Source organism: Lottia gigantea (assembly GCF_000327385.1).
Source record: "Lottia gigantea unplaced genomic scaffold LOTGIsca_3, whole genome shotgun sequence".
NCBI lineage: Eukaryota > Metazoa > Mollusca > Gastropoda > Lottiidae > Lottia > Lottia gigantea.
In genome coordinates, this window is record NW_008708986.1 from 622,697 (window position 1) to 639,814 (window position 17,118).

The window sequence follows — 17,118 nt, forward strand, 5'->3', positions numbered from 1 at the left end:
ACAACTTTAATCAAGTCACGATAATAATTCTTTGAAATCAAGACCATAAGAAATACAGGCCAATTAAAACAACATAACTTGATAAAGTAAAAGGTGAATTGTTGACAAGACAATAGTTTGTTTCCGAGGTTCCCTTGTTAAATCATCAAAAGAAAACATAAACATAAAGGTTGGTTGTATTATAACAGTTATTCTGACTAACAACTCACATTGAGGTGGTCCTTCAAAAACAATGCAGTGTTTGAAAGATAAATTTATCAATTTTTGCCAAAACTTTCCCCAGTATTGTTTCAACGTAGGTAGTTCTCCTGGAAATTATCTGGCTCTATAGTGTAGCACTATTTTAGATCACATAAATTATATAACTGAGGCAAATTATCGGACTATTATTCTTATCAAACTACTACTATACTATAACGTTACCAGTCATGTTATCACAAATAACTCACATCAAAAGCAGACAAAATGGACTTCTGAATTTTGTAGGTACAGATGTAGAACGAAATGACCAGAAGCTATTTATGTTCTCTATGGTGGTCTGGTACTAAAACCTCATTGCTCACTGCGGGGTGTCATTATCTGTACATTAGCTAGACCAATATTGATAACACTAACGGGAAATTTGAAACAAAACATGCAATAAACTCTCGCTTGATGAAAGAGAGTGTTCATTAGGAAATTGTAGGTACATAATAAAGTGTAGATGATGAAAAGTTTAGAATTTCAAAGAGATGAGAAACATAATAAGGCATGGACTAAGATATACCATTACTGTATTGGTATGTAGATGATCTGATATTCTACCTTTTAAGTTTATCTTGGAATTCAGATAGGCTACTCCTAGTTAAAACATGTACATGCTGACAACTGACAATTTCTCTGACCACCAAGGGTTTGCACTAAGACTCCAAGTTCTTCTCGCCATATTGTGGCCCTGATGATCTATGTTCAATTGATGCACACTGTTGCACATTAATTAGTTGAAAATATACACAAGCCCTCTTTTAGATCATCTATTTAAAGAAATAACTTCTACACAGTGAAGTATCAAGAAAATAACCAACATTCTACCAGAGAAAACATCAAGTCCCGTGTCTTAATGTTTCTTTAATTACTGAAATATGTTAAAAGTTTATAATAGAAAGTGAAAAATTAGATCTAGGGCAATTATTGTTATCACTTTGACGCCAGTAGGGCTAAGTAAAATACATGTAGTGCCAATTAAGACTGTAGAACATAGTTGATAGTTAAGTTTATGTAAATAAGTGTATTTTATAAGAGCAATAAATATCAAGTTGGTTCCACGAGTCAGATAGGAGTTGACAATTATGAGATCTCGAGGTCATGTTCATCAACATTCTGGTAGTCTCGTTTCGGTACAAAACGGTAGGCCGAAAACAACAACTTTTGAAAGGCCAATTGAAAATAAGTCTTACACTGTCAAAATTTCAAAATTCAGCTGCAATCAGGAGGCAGATAAATTTAACTTCAAAACATTTAAAGTTTCTCAATATACCATTGATAACTATAGTGTTTCACAGTCAGAACAATAATCAAGTACGAAAGAAAAAGAAACTATTTTTCTTCAATTAAATATGAAATGTAAATGAATGAAAGTCTGAGTATTTGTGACTTGTGTAGTCAGTGGAAGAATAATGTGTTTAGAAACATTAGTACGTTGATACAAACCAGATGTAGAAACACTCAAATTTCAAAATGCATTAAAACTAAATTGCTGGTTAAACAAATGTTTTATGGTGCTACCTACAATTGTTTACATTCAGGAAGTAAATGTTGGCACACATGCTTTCACAACTTTTTGTTGTGGCAAAGGATTATATATCTGACGATAGAATCGATCAGTTCAATTCACTCAAGTAGGCTACAAATGGTAGGCCTACACGAAAACGTGATATGGTACCGTGTATACTCAGTGAAATGACCCGAAGCCACAGTACAAGATTTTCAAGGAAATGAGTGACATAAGTGTAATATAAGAACAACTTTTTAACGAAAGATAAATTGAGACGCCAAATCTCTCAAGAAGTTGTAGTTAGATAGTTTGCCTAAACTGTCAACATATACTTAAACCAGAAAACAATGTTTGCATTTCTCAACCTGCCATCTGAAATCTTTGAATTCCGCTCTCTCGTTCGACGCCTTCATCGGCGGCGCGAGGGTTAGGCTTGTCAGTCTGAATTTGATGAGAATCGCCTTCTGTCCGAAGTAAAACGTTCTCGGCCTATCTTGGTTCATAAATCACCAGCTCATTGTAGCAATTTGAAGGTGATTACAGTATCATGAGGACAATCTGGAGTTGGTTAAGAAGAGGAGGGACTCCATTATTATTATCTTATCACCACCAGCATGGGTTTAATTTACCGACAACAGGATACCCACAACTTGATAAACTCTAGATCAAATTCTTTTTTATTACCATTGGGTAAAAATGTAAAAATAACTCTTCTGGTGCTTTTAGGCTATCTTACTCGACAGAAAAGATCCACTTTCATTTGGCGGAACAATATATAGAAATATTCATCTCAGTTATCAGGCCCAGTGAAAACCAAAACCATTCCTGTTACTCTCTTTATCTACTTGTCATTTGTATCAAAGTTTCTGGCGACTGGTGAATTATCGAACAGGTGCAATCCTCATTCGAGATATCAGATCTAATCGACTATTCTCAATCTATTTAGCGTTATCAATTGTTAATATCAAGACATTCTGACATCTTTAAGTTTTTCTTACAGATTTCCCCGTAAAAAACTAAAAATCTTAAGAAAATATACTTTCAAATAGAGTTATGGTTGGAGTCAGACCATAAATCAGCTTAAAATGTTCCAAAATGAAAAATCTCTGAGAAATATGAACTCTTGTATATACAATATATCTCTCACGAGCCACTGACCAGATACATGTAGTTTTAAAAAAAATATATGTATATCGACTTATAGTCAGAGCAAATTTGCTGAAGCATAGCCTATTCATTACTACATTTCGATCAGTAACAAACTTCTTAGGAATAGACATACTGGCTACAAAATGGATGTTCGTGTATTAAGGCCCCTCCTTGGATGTTTATTGCGTGTGGCCAGGAGCTCACTGTGAATTGGATTCTTAGTAGATACATTAATATTACATATTATAATCTACGAGAATTAGAACGATATGTTCCGCTTGTCAAGTTTGAATAGTTTAATTGACTACCTATTAATAAGCAATAATAATATTAGTACTGGGTCGTTAACTTATAATATATTTTACCAACAGAAAGAAGTAATATAAAGCGTACATCTTTAGTGGCCCTGTCAAGAGGTTGTCAAATTCGTTCCGCCGCGAGTATGCTCCTTAAGGATATTTGTAATGTTAACCGCCAGGTAGCAGTCGAGATCTTCTCAAATGAATGTCACACTCTTTTGTTAGATACGTCACATCTTCTGTTGAAATCGTCACATGTCCTTCAATATGTAATGTGATATATGATTTAAATGGGTGGGAATCTGCTCATTAAGACCATTGTTAATGTTGATGGCCCACTGGATCCTTTTTCTGGACGACTAATTACACCATCTATGCCGTATCTAATGAAATCTGGTGTAAAATATGGTAAATATCCTTGCCAACTTCATCTGATAATTTCAGTTCTTAAAGAAATAAGCCAGCGCTCATTTATTTTTGTATTTTATCATTAATAATACCCATTATAAGATATGAAAAAGCGAAGGGCACTGAATATTTATTAGCCGTCAAGATAAGAATGAGTTTAGAACAAATTGTAGGCCTACAGATCATAAAAGATTACATAAACATCCAAATGTAAGCTATCCAATTTCATTGCCCTACTGCTTTGGAAACAACTCCTTGTCTTGTTTGTATTCTACTATGTCAGAGTTCATAGTCCATGTAGCAATTGGTTCTGACGAGTTATCCAATCGACAAGAATTCGATGTGACATTTTAATTTGACTAGACAATGTATGCAGACAGGCAGGCGGCCAAAGCTGACATCCTGCACTAAAGCTTTAGTGAAATTCTATTCGAGAAAATGAAGATTGGTCGAGATAAAGATCAGAAAATAGTGATAAAATCTAACATGAAGCTAGAATTAAAATACTGCCAGAGGCATTTAATCACTGATCACCCTAACCCTTAATAAGACTCCAATTAACGCAGTAGATCACGGAAATTTAAACAACTGCTTAAAATTGCTTTTCTGGAAACAGCAACAGTGGTAGAAAGAATCTGCGTTGCTAGACGTCTGTTGTAAAATTAAGGCAGATTCTTGTATTAAATGTGTGTATTTTGACGAGTAAATTGGCCTTTCATCTGACAGATTAGAAAATATGAAACAACATTCCCAAAAGAAAACATCTGCCACAGGGTTAAACCTACATCAATGTTTGTGATGCATGTTTTCTAGTATATAACTACAGTTTTATGGTATGGAATCTTCACCATAGAATCATTCAAATATTCATGTAATTGTACAAGATATAATACAATATTTACAAGGGATCTGACAGACAAATGTTAGTTGATTTTGGAAAAATTTGGCCGATTGAGTGAAAAAGTCACAAAAATGACTTTGTGATTATTTCGTATGTAAATCAAAATCTTAGAGTGACAATAAGAGGACTGAAAAAGAGCATATAAGGCGTAAGGCTACACGTGCATAACAACAACCCAAGTAGATCTATTTATCAAAATCACGTGCATTATCACGTGATATGGCGTTCGTCACACGGGACCATCAGATGTTTCACGGGATGTAGAACTCTTCCGTAGTTGAAATAGAAAATAATTCTCATTATCTGTACCAGACAAAAGGCTGAATTAGCTCTTAGAATAATGGAAACAAGATCAAATTAGGAAACGGTCTTGTCACTATTATGCATTATCCTGCCAAGCTCTGGTGCGGTAATTATAGTCGCTGAGGGGCTTTCAGAACGGCAATATGGTCGCTATGTTTGGTTACTGACTGAATGGAATGGGATTATATCGTGTCGAGCCTTGGGGATTTAAAGAGCTGGAAAAGAAACATTGGTTGAGATTTGTGTTATTTATCGAAGTTGACATTTCGTAGAATTCAGCCTATACCAGATCAGAGTTGGAAAATTTCCCCATAATGATAAGGTAGCTAGTCAACTCATGACAGAAGAATCAATGTCTCCTGGTGTACTGCTGCAGGCTTAAGAAGCGAAATGAAGTTACATCTCTTACATTTCTGCAACTTCCTATACTAAATAAGACAAATTGAATTTGACCGTGCAAAAAAATGAATAAATAAATAAATAATAGTTTGCCTAAACCACCGCTTGTCGCTATTTTAGGAAGAGCTAACTAAACTTAAATAAAGTAAAGATGCCAGCATGCATGTCACACAAATTGGGTCGCAAATACTTCAGTTACAGAAGGTTGAAAAATATATGTTGTCTGCAGGAATGTAACAATTACTATATTCAAAAATACTCTCTAGACGCCAAAATGCTTAAAAAGAGCAACTGTTAAGCAGTGAGACAGTGGTTCACATTGAAGAAGATCGTGGTAATGGGCGTCATACACACAGCGGGTCTAAAGCAAACAAAATAATTTTCCAGATAATTGGTTTGAGTAATAATGACTCTATTATAGAGCAACTCACCAGGGAGAGTCAATTAAGATTGTTGCTTATTGAGAGGATAACAAAAAGACTGATGCTCAAGAGACCGTCTTATGAATTAGACAAGAGAAAACGTCGGATCGTGTAGCAATACACCTCAGGCAAAATAGTATACTTCTCTTAAAAAACTATGGGCATTAATTATATATGCAAGACGAAGATGGGAATTTATCGATTTATTTTCTTAATTTCGCTTCTGCCAATACAATTTCTATCAAAATGTCAACGTTACGCCTATATGTTATTCAGAAATAAAAAATACAATGTCATAAAGTGTAAAGTGTAATAGAATTCTTCATTAAGGACAAAATAGATTTTTGAAGATCATATGGATAAGATTTCACATCAGAGTTGTTTGTTTCTGAATTCAGTGGAATTCTAGATTCTGTAATAAATAGATTGCGACGGTATTCAAAAGTAAAACAAGGATGAATTCAAAATATATTTGTTAAAGTAAAAGCCTCAGCAGAAACAGCATGTAAATGATATACATTAAACCACTCAATCCCAACCCCAACATCCTAAATTCCCATTAAATGGTTTTTATGTTCTCGGTATTCACGATGAGCAGATTGATAACAATTTTTACAGGTAATTTTCAATACGATAACATATCAAATTATCGCCCAATACTAGCCTTTAATTACATACTGAGGTGTGATTTAATGTATTAAATTGTATTTTACGATGTTTCTGTGTTTAAATCACGACGTTCGAATCATTTTATTACACCAATTATTTTATTATGTTTATAAAAAATGTGAAATATGTCGCATCTATCGTTAATACTGCTTGAAATATTCAAAACTAGAAAAATATATACCTATACATTGGTCTACAAGTAAACATATGCCAGAATCAGAGCAACATACGTAACCAAATTGAAAGACATTTCCAACATGTTAAGCCAAAAATAAAATAGAATTAAAAAAAATACATTTAATGCTTGTCAACACAAACTTTTAAAAATCACAAAAGATTTTGCCGTGATAACAGAAGATTCCAATACAAAAGATATTTTGAAATATACAATCTATACATAAGACAAATTTTAAACCTTTAACAAAATATAACATTAAATGTGACAAGAATTACAGATTTTTCACTCCCCACACAGTTTGTCGCCACTGGTAAAGAATAAAGAAAACTGATACAACCAGGAGTAATTTTTTTCCACCAAATCTTATTTCGTGCCAATTAACCTCCTGTGATTTTAAACGGCAACAGGTCTAAAATTACCAATAAAATAAATGTTCTTATATAAAATTAGTTCCACATTTTAGGCAAATAACCACACGTGGTTTGTAACATTTTTTTTATATGCAAAATATTCAGTGGATAATAAATTTTATTCAGCAGTGGAATCCGACGTTAAGAGAGTATTCAAATGTGTGAAAAAAGTGCATGAAATTAAATGCTATAAAACAGATCACAATAAAAAAAAATCATCCTGTAAAATGTTCTTAGACCTCAGGTTAGAGAAATTTGAAAATGAAAGTATATACGAGAGCCAGAAAAATTAAACTAATTTATCCGTGAAATGTAAATTAAATTAGATAAAACTATGTTAAACGAGGTGAATTAGACCGTTCAACGGATGAATAAAAACGGCGCCGACAGGGAAGACCGCCCTGAAAATATATGAATTGTAATAATAATGTAATCCTTGCTTATCTATCCAAGGGTTAAATATTATCACTTTTAATCCTTCCGGCGGTTTCTTACTAATCCTCGGCAGAATGACGCCGACTGAAAAGTATCAGCACAAAATATGAAGATATTTTACTGAAGTAGTCCTCCATAAACCCATCTAAAAATTGCCTTCTATATTTTGATGAGTAATAAGAGGTTTGCGAGTTTCTCACCAAGCATGTTCATTTAGCGCCCATTTTCATATCTTTAATGAAGGGACTATGTTACTTTAAAGGGTAATTAAATTCAATTTCGTAGCACGAGGCTTTGAATAAGTATATCGATAGAGGAGAGACTGTGCTCTGATTGGATGATTACTATTCATTAGGATACTGAATCCCCGCCTCCGAGACATGACTGACATAAGATGGTAGATGACGCAGCGTGATAAACATTCAAGAGTTGTTATAGTTATTAAATTTGGAGAAGACAATCGTAATGAAACAGTGGTGAATATTCAGCGAATACAACTTTACTTCAAATTTGAAACATACTGGCGACTACTTTGCAGGATTGTGAAAATTTTCACACTTCCAGTGAGGCCACGACCTCAACTGTGTAATAAACGCATTAGATTGGATCCTGTGAATATTCCGAGAGGTTTCGAACTATTGTTGAACTTTTAAGAAACACGAATGCTCCTGGAAGGTAGTTCCCCCGAGATGTTGGCCGCACAGTCCAAACTGTTATTCCAGTTGAATAAATTTTACAATGAACGAGTTGCAGCGAGAAAGAGTAACGTAAATAAAACTATTCGGGAGGTATGTAAAGTTGTTCAAGATGTTTTGAAAGAGGTGGAAGTGCAGGAACCCCGGTTTATCAGTTCCTTGACAGAAGTAAATCAACGATATGAAGGACTTGAAGTTATCTCACCGACAGAGTTTGAAGTGGTTTTGTATCTTAATCAGATGGGTGTATTTAATTTTGTAGATGATGGGACCATCCCAGGTTGTTCGGTTTTAAAACTTAGTGACGGACGGAAAAGATCTATGTCTCTTTGGGTGGAATTTATCACTGCTTCTGGTTATTTATCCGCTCGGAAAATTCGCTCAAGATTCCAGACTTTGGTTGCACAAGCCGTAGATAAATGTTCCTACCGAGATGTCGTCAAAATGATTCCCGACACTACAGAAGTTCGCCTAAGGATTAAGGAACGATTTATTGTTCAGATTACGCCTGCATTCCGATGTGGTGGTATATGGTGTCGAAGTGCCGCACATTGGCCAATTCCTCAAATTCCATGGCCGAACCCTAATTTAGTTGCAGAAGTCAAAACAGAGGGATTTGATCTGTTATCGAAAGAAAGTATATATATGAAGGACAAACAATCGGCTGCTGAAGGAGATGCATGGGTGATGTCATTTAGATATGCAGAAGATCGTCTTCTTTACGGTGGATGTAGAAGAAAATGTCTCAGTATTTTGAAAGCTTTAAAGGACAAACATTTCGATGTTCCCGGACAACCTATTCTGAATTATCACATGAAGACCTTGCTTTTGTATGAATGTGAAAAACACCCAAGAGAGTCAGAATGGGACGACACGTGCTTGGGGGATAGACTAAATGGTATTCTATTACAATTAATATCATGTTTACAAAACAGAAAATGCCCGCATTATTTTCTACCAAGTGTGGACTTGTTCAAAGGAAAATCTACATCAGGAATGGACAACGCTGCCAAACAGGCCTGGAGGATTTTAAGAGAACTTTTAACAAATCCCCGAAGCTTGGAGAGATTGTGAAAAACTAAAATAAATGTTTTATCGTGATAAATTCAGTGGTATGTCTGGTGCGAACTAGTTAACTGTCGACATAATTTATAAATTTCAGTGTTACATGTTTTTCTTTTAATTCTAATATTCAATTTTCTCAACCAAAAATAAGTGTAGCCTATATGTAAATATATCTCTTAAGAATTGGATGTATTTCTCAAAATGGTAAGTTCAAACCCGCCGATATTTTCGAAATGATCTCCTTAAATGTTTGGAAGAACATTTATTTTTGATTCACAGTAATATATATGTATATATCACAGAATTTCCAATACCAAAGCATTGTATATATATTATTTTTATGTTAAAGAAATTATTCGATTATCTTGGAGATTGAGCTATATGTTATGTATTTATTAGCTATAAATTAAAAAATAATTTAAAAATCCCTATTACTTTTTTATCTCTATACAACATTCGATAGACCTGTTACTGGATATTGCTAAAGACTAACTGCAAAAGCCGAGGGCGTAGAATTCACATGCATGCAAAATATAATATTAAAAAACGGTAATTTCGAATATCAAACAAAATATTTTCAGATTTTGGAGAGAATACTTTCCAATATTAGAGAAAATTTCTAAGTCCACCATCCATAATAATGGATTACAAATAAATCTTATATAAATGTATTCTAATATAATCTTTTCTTTAGTGTAAATTAAAAAAAAATTAACCTATAAAAATCAGTTTTAAAGATATAATAACTAATTGTCATTTAACTACATTAATTTGAAAAATATTTGTACAGGACGCGTGTTTTCAGAGTGAATTAATCGTATAATTTTCCTCATCAATTGAAATCGTATTGATGGTGGGGGATTTATTACAACTTAAGGAGTTTTATGTGACAACATCAAGTGGTTTCAAGTAGTTCTATCAATAACGTAAAGTGGGTTATTCATAAATTATTACTAAAAATGTAAACAAACAATATCAAGTACTTATATAACTACACAAAACCTCCCAACATTGCTGAATTATCAATATTTAACAAATATACCTTTTTTCACTTTTTAAAAACATTTCAAAATTATTCTCAAAAAGTCACAAATTATTTCTTTCAATAAACCTTTATTTATTTTTAACCAACAGTTTATAAAACCTCCTTAAAAAGTTTTCACATACTTAGTATATTTTTCTTGCGTTAATACCGAATATCTAATAAATAAATATATCTCAATCCTTCTTTTCATTCAGTTATTTGCACTAATTTGTTTGCACCGCACAACATTTTCGTTATGAAAACTGTAAATGACAAATGATTGAGTAGTGGAAAGGTATGTTAAAATATCTGAAAATGTTAATAAATACGGAGTTCTTGTCATTATTCCTAAATATCTTGTACATATTGCCTATATTACCATATGGAACTAATTGAAAGTATCTAATACATTAACCTGTAGACTCATTGAAGTATTATACACATGTAACATAGGTAAATTAAATATAGACGATGCACGTGCATCTAGGTTTCTTTGCTTTAAAATACGACCACATTTCGTAACTGTTTTAAAATTTGTTAAATCACCGTATAAAGTACGGATTTGATTTCAGAATATCGGTACCGGTAATAAAAATTTCCAAAATAAATTCTTTTAAGTAGATCTATATTAGTAAACGGAATTGAAATAGGGCCCATCTTTTTCTATAAAAAAGGCAAGTATGACCAATCAACTCTGTTATCATCCGGAGTGGAAAACGAGATTAAAACGGGCAAAATTAAGAGTGGAAAAGGTCAATTCTCGAGATTTCTTTAGTGGAAAATGTCCAAAGAAACTTAAAACAATTGAGAATCAAATGTTCAAAGATAATATAAGGAGAGAACCCAATTCCCACTTTCAAGATAAGTCCTATATTAAACGTTTTCGTAACAGTTAATGTATTCCAGTCATTGATAATATTGTACCATGTTTGTTTGAAACATATATCTTTTAATTTGAAATAGCCTTGGATTTATTGTAAAGACCGTTCAATGACCTATTTTGTCTACATTTATAACTACACAGTCAAATTTATATTCCTATATTTTTTTTTTCTTATTAACATATGGCATAAAAATCGAAACACGGGTAATACACAGTAGTGACTTGACAGAAGAATCTTTTAAAGAAAATTCTTAATTTACCGTGAAAAACATTAAATAATGTAGAAGGGACATTCTCTACAAATATTTACTCCTGTGCGACTCAATAAATTGGTCGTAATTTTTCCAAATCTGATTATTTATTACAGTTCTAATGAAAGCCTTTAAAATCCGAAGTAGCGTGATATTTGCATGTAAGACTTTCGTTTAAACCAAACAAAAAGTCTAATTATAAGGAAAAGTTAGCAAAGGAGTGATGCAGACAATACTAGCGTGATTTCATGACTCTAATACACGCTCAAGCAACGTAATTTACCAGCTTGGAATAGTTTGCGTGAAGCAATCGCTTAGGATACGAAGTTCCGTTTAAATTGCTCACTTAGGGACTATCACATGACTCGGATCGGCAACTGGAAGGACACAAATCTAAGTTACACAGTCATTCGTCTTCATTACCCAACGACAGGGGGTCCCTTAAGATTAAAGACTGAGTCTGTATTATTTCGAATAAATGTAAATGGAAAGCAAACTTCATATCATTTGAGATAATAAGCCTTTATACTTCCAAGTTTCTTTCTACCTGCCAATCACAAAAAGGTTTTGATAAATAAAACAGGAAACGAGCCCGAGGTAGACATTCTAACTTGATGCACACGTAATTAATGGCGTTTTTAATGGACATGGCATGAACCTATCACAACTACTCTACCATATTCACATTTGACAAATCATTACAAAGAATCCTACACGTCTATCCATAGTCTGTAGAGTTTAAGTTGGTTGTTGATAATGTAGGTACATTAGGCAGATGATCCAATTTCATACAGAGTACCGTACGTATCAAATCAAAGAGTCCAACAAGGTATCAAAGAAGACAAATTCAGATAAAAGTAACCATGGAATTCAAATAAATCATTGCCTGCTACATAAAGTTTCTATTCAGTATTTAATTGGTGTTATTTGTTCATAATCTCCATCCTTCTGTCATGTTAACAGGACTACCACCCACTAGAGACATATCAGGTTGCTGAAAACGCGTGTTCGAACCCGGGTCTGGAGCTCCTGGGTGCTATTCATCCACGATCGCCACCTGGTAGCTCGACACTTCCTGACAACTTTAAATTTTAATCACCTCTAAGAAATATAGTATGTGACATTTTAATATCAGAAGAAAAATGTAGCCGAAAACATCTCTCCTTGAAATTAGGCTGGGCCTCAACGAGGATGTCCAAACAGATGAAAAATCTCCAACGCAAAATAATAGTCGAAAAAGTAAATTAAAAAATAGGTAACGTAAAGATTTTCAATAATTGTGTATTGTCAACAACAATTTTCTGCTCTGCCAGAGATCAGACAAAAAGCTTCCTATCTGGAAAGACAAGTGACAGTTAAGCCTTGGGCAAGGAAATTAAAATTTTCGCGTTCAATTCCTTTTGGCGTTTTCTGGGACAGAATCAACGACATAGTTCGTTTTTTTCCCTTGGAAATCATTTTGAAGGGAAAACCTGACTACAAGAGATTTGAGTATATGTATATAAACCTCAATCAGTTTACATGGAATGATAAGCAACGGAAACTCTAGTGGGTAACATGACATGTGTCAAATAAATCATAAAATAGAAAAGTACCTGTCTAGGTTCAGTGGAATGATATTTGAAAAGAGTATTACATTCCTTGAGTAATAAGATTTTAGCAGAATTCTAGTTATGAATTAAAAGGCGCCAACTTGAAAGTATGTTCATACCAGAAGGCGAATGACTTTGATACATTTAACATGACGGTAAAGGCAGATTCTCACAAGCAATCTACTAAACTGTAGTGGGTATCATCGATTATGAAAATATGACACACACATTGACATCAGAATAGACCAATATTTGCGTGCTGAATGTACTTAACCCTGGAGCAAAGAAACCGGGGAACGATAGCTCATAGACTGAAGATTACCATATAATTATTTGCTACAAAATTCAATATTGCATGATCAAACTGATTAAATTAAGGGAAATATTTTTCTTCGTAAATAAGGATTATTTAGAGACCAACCAGGCTAATTATCTATAATTTCAATGATGGAATTGTTTTAGAGTGAGTTTGAAATTATATGGTTTTGTTGGAAACGTATCATTATAATAAATTAAAAATATTGCATATGTTTAATCTATAGAAAAAGTGAGAAGATCAAGAAAATCTAACTAGATTGTAAGCAAAGAAAAGTGTGACGAGAAATCTTTGTAGTGAAATAGAAATCGGAGTTCATTCTAATTTCGTAATTTACTTCAAATTTGAGAAGATCCTTATCAAAATGACACAAGATGTCAGTCAAAGGCATTCAAAAGGACTAGACTCAATATAAATGGAGTAAATTAATAAGCATGAAGATATAAAGAAGACAACCCCATACTTTGACATCTACTCAACACTTAATGCATGGACGAGTGGCCTTACAAAATATAGGTAACCCTGCACCAAATTAGTGGTTGTATTGTACGTAATACGAATACCTATCTTTTTTTCTTCGCTCGACAAAGCAAGAATTATTTTAACACTTCGTCTATGGACTTAACAGGTCAAAATTTGCCCTTTTCCAGGCGCCGAGACAGAAATTTTGAAACTTTTTCTTTGACAATAATTAAATTAATCCACACATTTCTCTTACTGAACTAAATTATCAAGAATGTTAAAATTCTTGCTGATCATCGTAATAGGCCTTGAAGTTTACAAAGAATTTAAAGATGCTTGGAAATAATGACGCATTGTGTTAATTTAGTTATGGTTCGCGAACAAGATATTTCATGTATATACGGACTACGACTCTCTTGAGTTTGTCCAAAATCTAATTAATCCGAGCCAACTCTTAAAAATTGATGCTGACTTCAAGCCTGAAAGATCTCTAATTATTTTAGACTGGAGGTCCCGAGATACAGCTTGCGATACATTTTAAGGAGATTCGATCAGTTCTGGTTTGATGAGCAGTTTATGTGTTCTTTATGAACCGACAGTTTTGCAAATAAATTCTGATATGGAATCCGAGTAATTACACTTTTGAAGGATTCCTTTATTATAAAACCTTAATGACTACTAACGAAATGACAGCTTCATTTACTACGAATGTGTGGTTTCTTGTGCTGGTAAAAGAGAAAAATTGTGTTATAGTCGGATTCTAATGCAACATAAATTTAGGCCAACATGGGTATTTTCTGGAATGAAAAGTAATTTAAAGGGAATATATTCACAGTGAAAACATGCATTATCATATTTCGATGATAAAAACTATAATATATGAGGCACAGAGAGATACAAAGTAGGAACAACTGTTATTAAGGACAAATGCCAGACAAACTCTTGCTTCTTATCGTACATTTCAACAAATTTGGATTGTTGGCAGACAATTAGAAAGTATTGTGGCTATTGTTTGTTATGTGACAAGCCAATGGTATGCAATTTTTTCACCTAAACTTTTCAGTGAAGTTTATTTGCAAGACCGACGGCGTCATTTTATCTCCATAATTACAATATTTGATGACGTCTGGTCCTCGTGGGTTATCACCCTTGCTATGCATCTAAAGATACTTCTAAATGTTTGTTTATGGTTTGATGTTAATTATTTTGATAAAACGTATGTTACAAGGCACTTTTATGATCGGGTGAAATATAAGAATTTGGAATTTGAAATTTGTCGGTCTTTAAAATATTTCTGTCACGCTCAGAAACTGTCTTAAAATCAAAGGAATAAATCCGACCACGTTAATGTATTTCACTAATCTGCTATTCTTCTGTTTTCATGTAGAGGATTATTTTCACATGACATGTGTCTTGTCATTTGATAAAATGAAAAGGACGAATTATTCAATACGTTCTCGTTGATTAATACATTATCAAACATATATCAAGAATTACGAGTATTTACGATGTATTCTATCATGACATATCAACCAACGGGATTAATCAAATTAATCAACATATATATTGATATAAAGAAATGTAGGTACACTCCAGTAATCATTATATAATTTTAGTTGATGCACGCGACTATACGGCGTTTACATATAGAGTACCGGTACATATGACATCAAGTGAGATTTATTACGTTGTTGTCACAGATTTAGCGGTATCGACTTCATATATTTTCCACAGGTGACCCGTATTATTTAAGTTGTTCTGAATAGCCTTTTGGTTTGTTTTTTTTTTTTTCATTTTAATTAACTTTATTTGTATTCATCATCTTTCCATTGGGTTTCATCCTGTTCCATCAGGAGTTTCATATTCATAGAATTGATGCATGAGAACAAATTCAACCTAAATCTCCACCGAACATAAAGATTAGGGTAAATGGTCATTATGTCGTTAGTGACATTCATTTCGGGTGTGGTGACGGTAATCAGGACATTAACGTAAAGTTAGGACATGAAGATGTTAAGCTATATAGCCTAAAGCTACAAACGACAAGAAATAAATCTGTTTTATAAATGACTTCTATCATAGATATTGAAATATCTAATATAAGATTTAGCTGTGTCAGAAAAGCGTATTATTTTTGTTTTGAGATAAAAAAAAAATATATTTTGTATTCTATCTGTGTGAATTTCCTTGACGTGTGAAATTTCTTGTACTGTGTGTATGCTGTGTTATGCGCATTTTTTTTTTCAAGTGAGATTAATTTTTATTTCTTTCTTTACTTCTTCGTGCTCTTGATTTCTTTTGAATCTTCCTTTTAGTCTTTTTTCTTCAACTGTTCCCTTTCCTTTGTTCATAATTTCGAAACAATGACTTCAAAATACATTATATACAGATACACTCAGATAGAGATAGAATCACAAAAAAACATCTAATGCAATATAGATCATGACAAAAGTCAGAACGATATCAAATAAAAAAGGAACAACAAAAGATACCGAACATCAAACTTATTGAATATAATCATGATCGAAATAATGAAGACACGGAAGTGGACCACTGTGCCACACGCATGGTTAATACCTGTAACGAGTAGTGTAAATGACAAATATTACATTTTCCAGTCTGGTCATATTAAGTTTACACAATTACACATTTTCAATCTAAAACAGCCAAATAAAAAGAAGAAGTATGACTTATAATTTTTCTGATTTCAACTGAAGAAGAGTTATATCGGTTGATGAAAATGTTATCTATGTGAAGATACAAATAATTTCCAATGAATGTAGAGGAAAACTGTACGTTAAAGCAATATTGACATAATATTAAAAAGACACCTAAAATTACACCCAAAAGTCAAACAAAAAGTCAGAGTTAAACCTAGTTTAACCTGTCAAAACACAAGATGTGCAATACAGCAACTATGCTACATTAGCAACAATACAGTATAAAGTGTCGGAATGGAGAATTTTTTAAAAATTATTCTCAATCTCAAGGGTCATCATCGTTTAGACCATGCCCCTCATTCACCACAGATGTTGTCTCATATATGTTAAAGTACTCATTTTTCACATGTAGAACTGTAGAAGCGTGTTGATTGTCCAATTTGAAAAGACATCATGAATAATTATTCCCTTATTCCTTAATCAATGTTAACCAACTAAAGTGAAACAGTAGAAATAAGTAATAGCATTGGACATGCTGATGAAGATGACCCACAAGTGAGCTTATAGATGAAAAATTCTTAAGTTCAAATACTGATATTAGATATAGACAAATTTGTATGTGTGCAATATCAACTTGCAGGTGCATCAAACAATAAATCACCAAATGATCAACTAAAGCTATTGCATGGTCAATTCTACATATTGCTTCATATATAGTCAACAATTATATGCTAGACTCCTTCTAAATATTGTTTATCTCATAGTAACAAAGAGTTTAAAATCAAATCATATTCTCTCCAAAGAGTCACTAGATCTATGAACAAAACAATAATAAAATATCAAT

At 33.0% G+C, this 17,118-nt stretch overlaps 1 protein-coding gene across 1 annotated transcript; it reads left to right on the forward strand.

The window, feature by feature from the left end:
• Positions 1-7,780: 7,780 nt before the first annotated feature.
• LOTGIDRAFT_182097 (hypothetical protein) lies at positions 7,781-9,513 on the forward strand. Its single transcript, XM_009057078.1, has one exon. It carries the CDS (start codon positions 7,989-7,991, stop codon positions 9,093-9,095), a length of 1,107 nt encoding a protein of 368 aa, XP_009055326.1. The 5' UTR covers positions 7,781-7,988; the 3' UTR covers positions 9,096-9,513.
• The last annotated feature ends 7,605 nt before the right edge of the window (positions 9,514-17,118 follow it).

Bases quoted from the DNA above. Each gene is read 5' to 3' on its own strand.
- LOTGIDRAFT_182097 (XM_009057078.1), top strand. From the start codon at position 7,989: ATGCTCCTGGAAGGTAGTTCCCCCGAGATGTTGGCCGCACAGTCCAAA.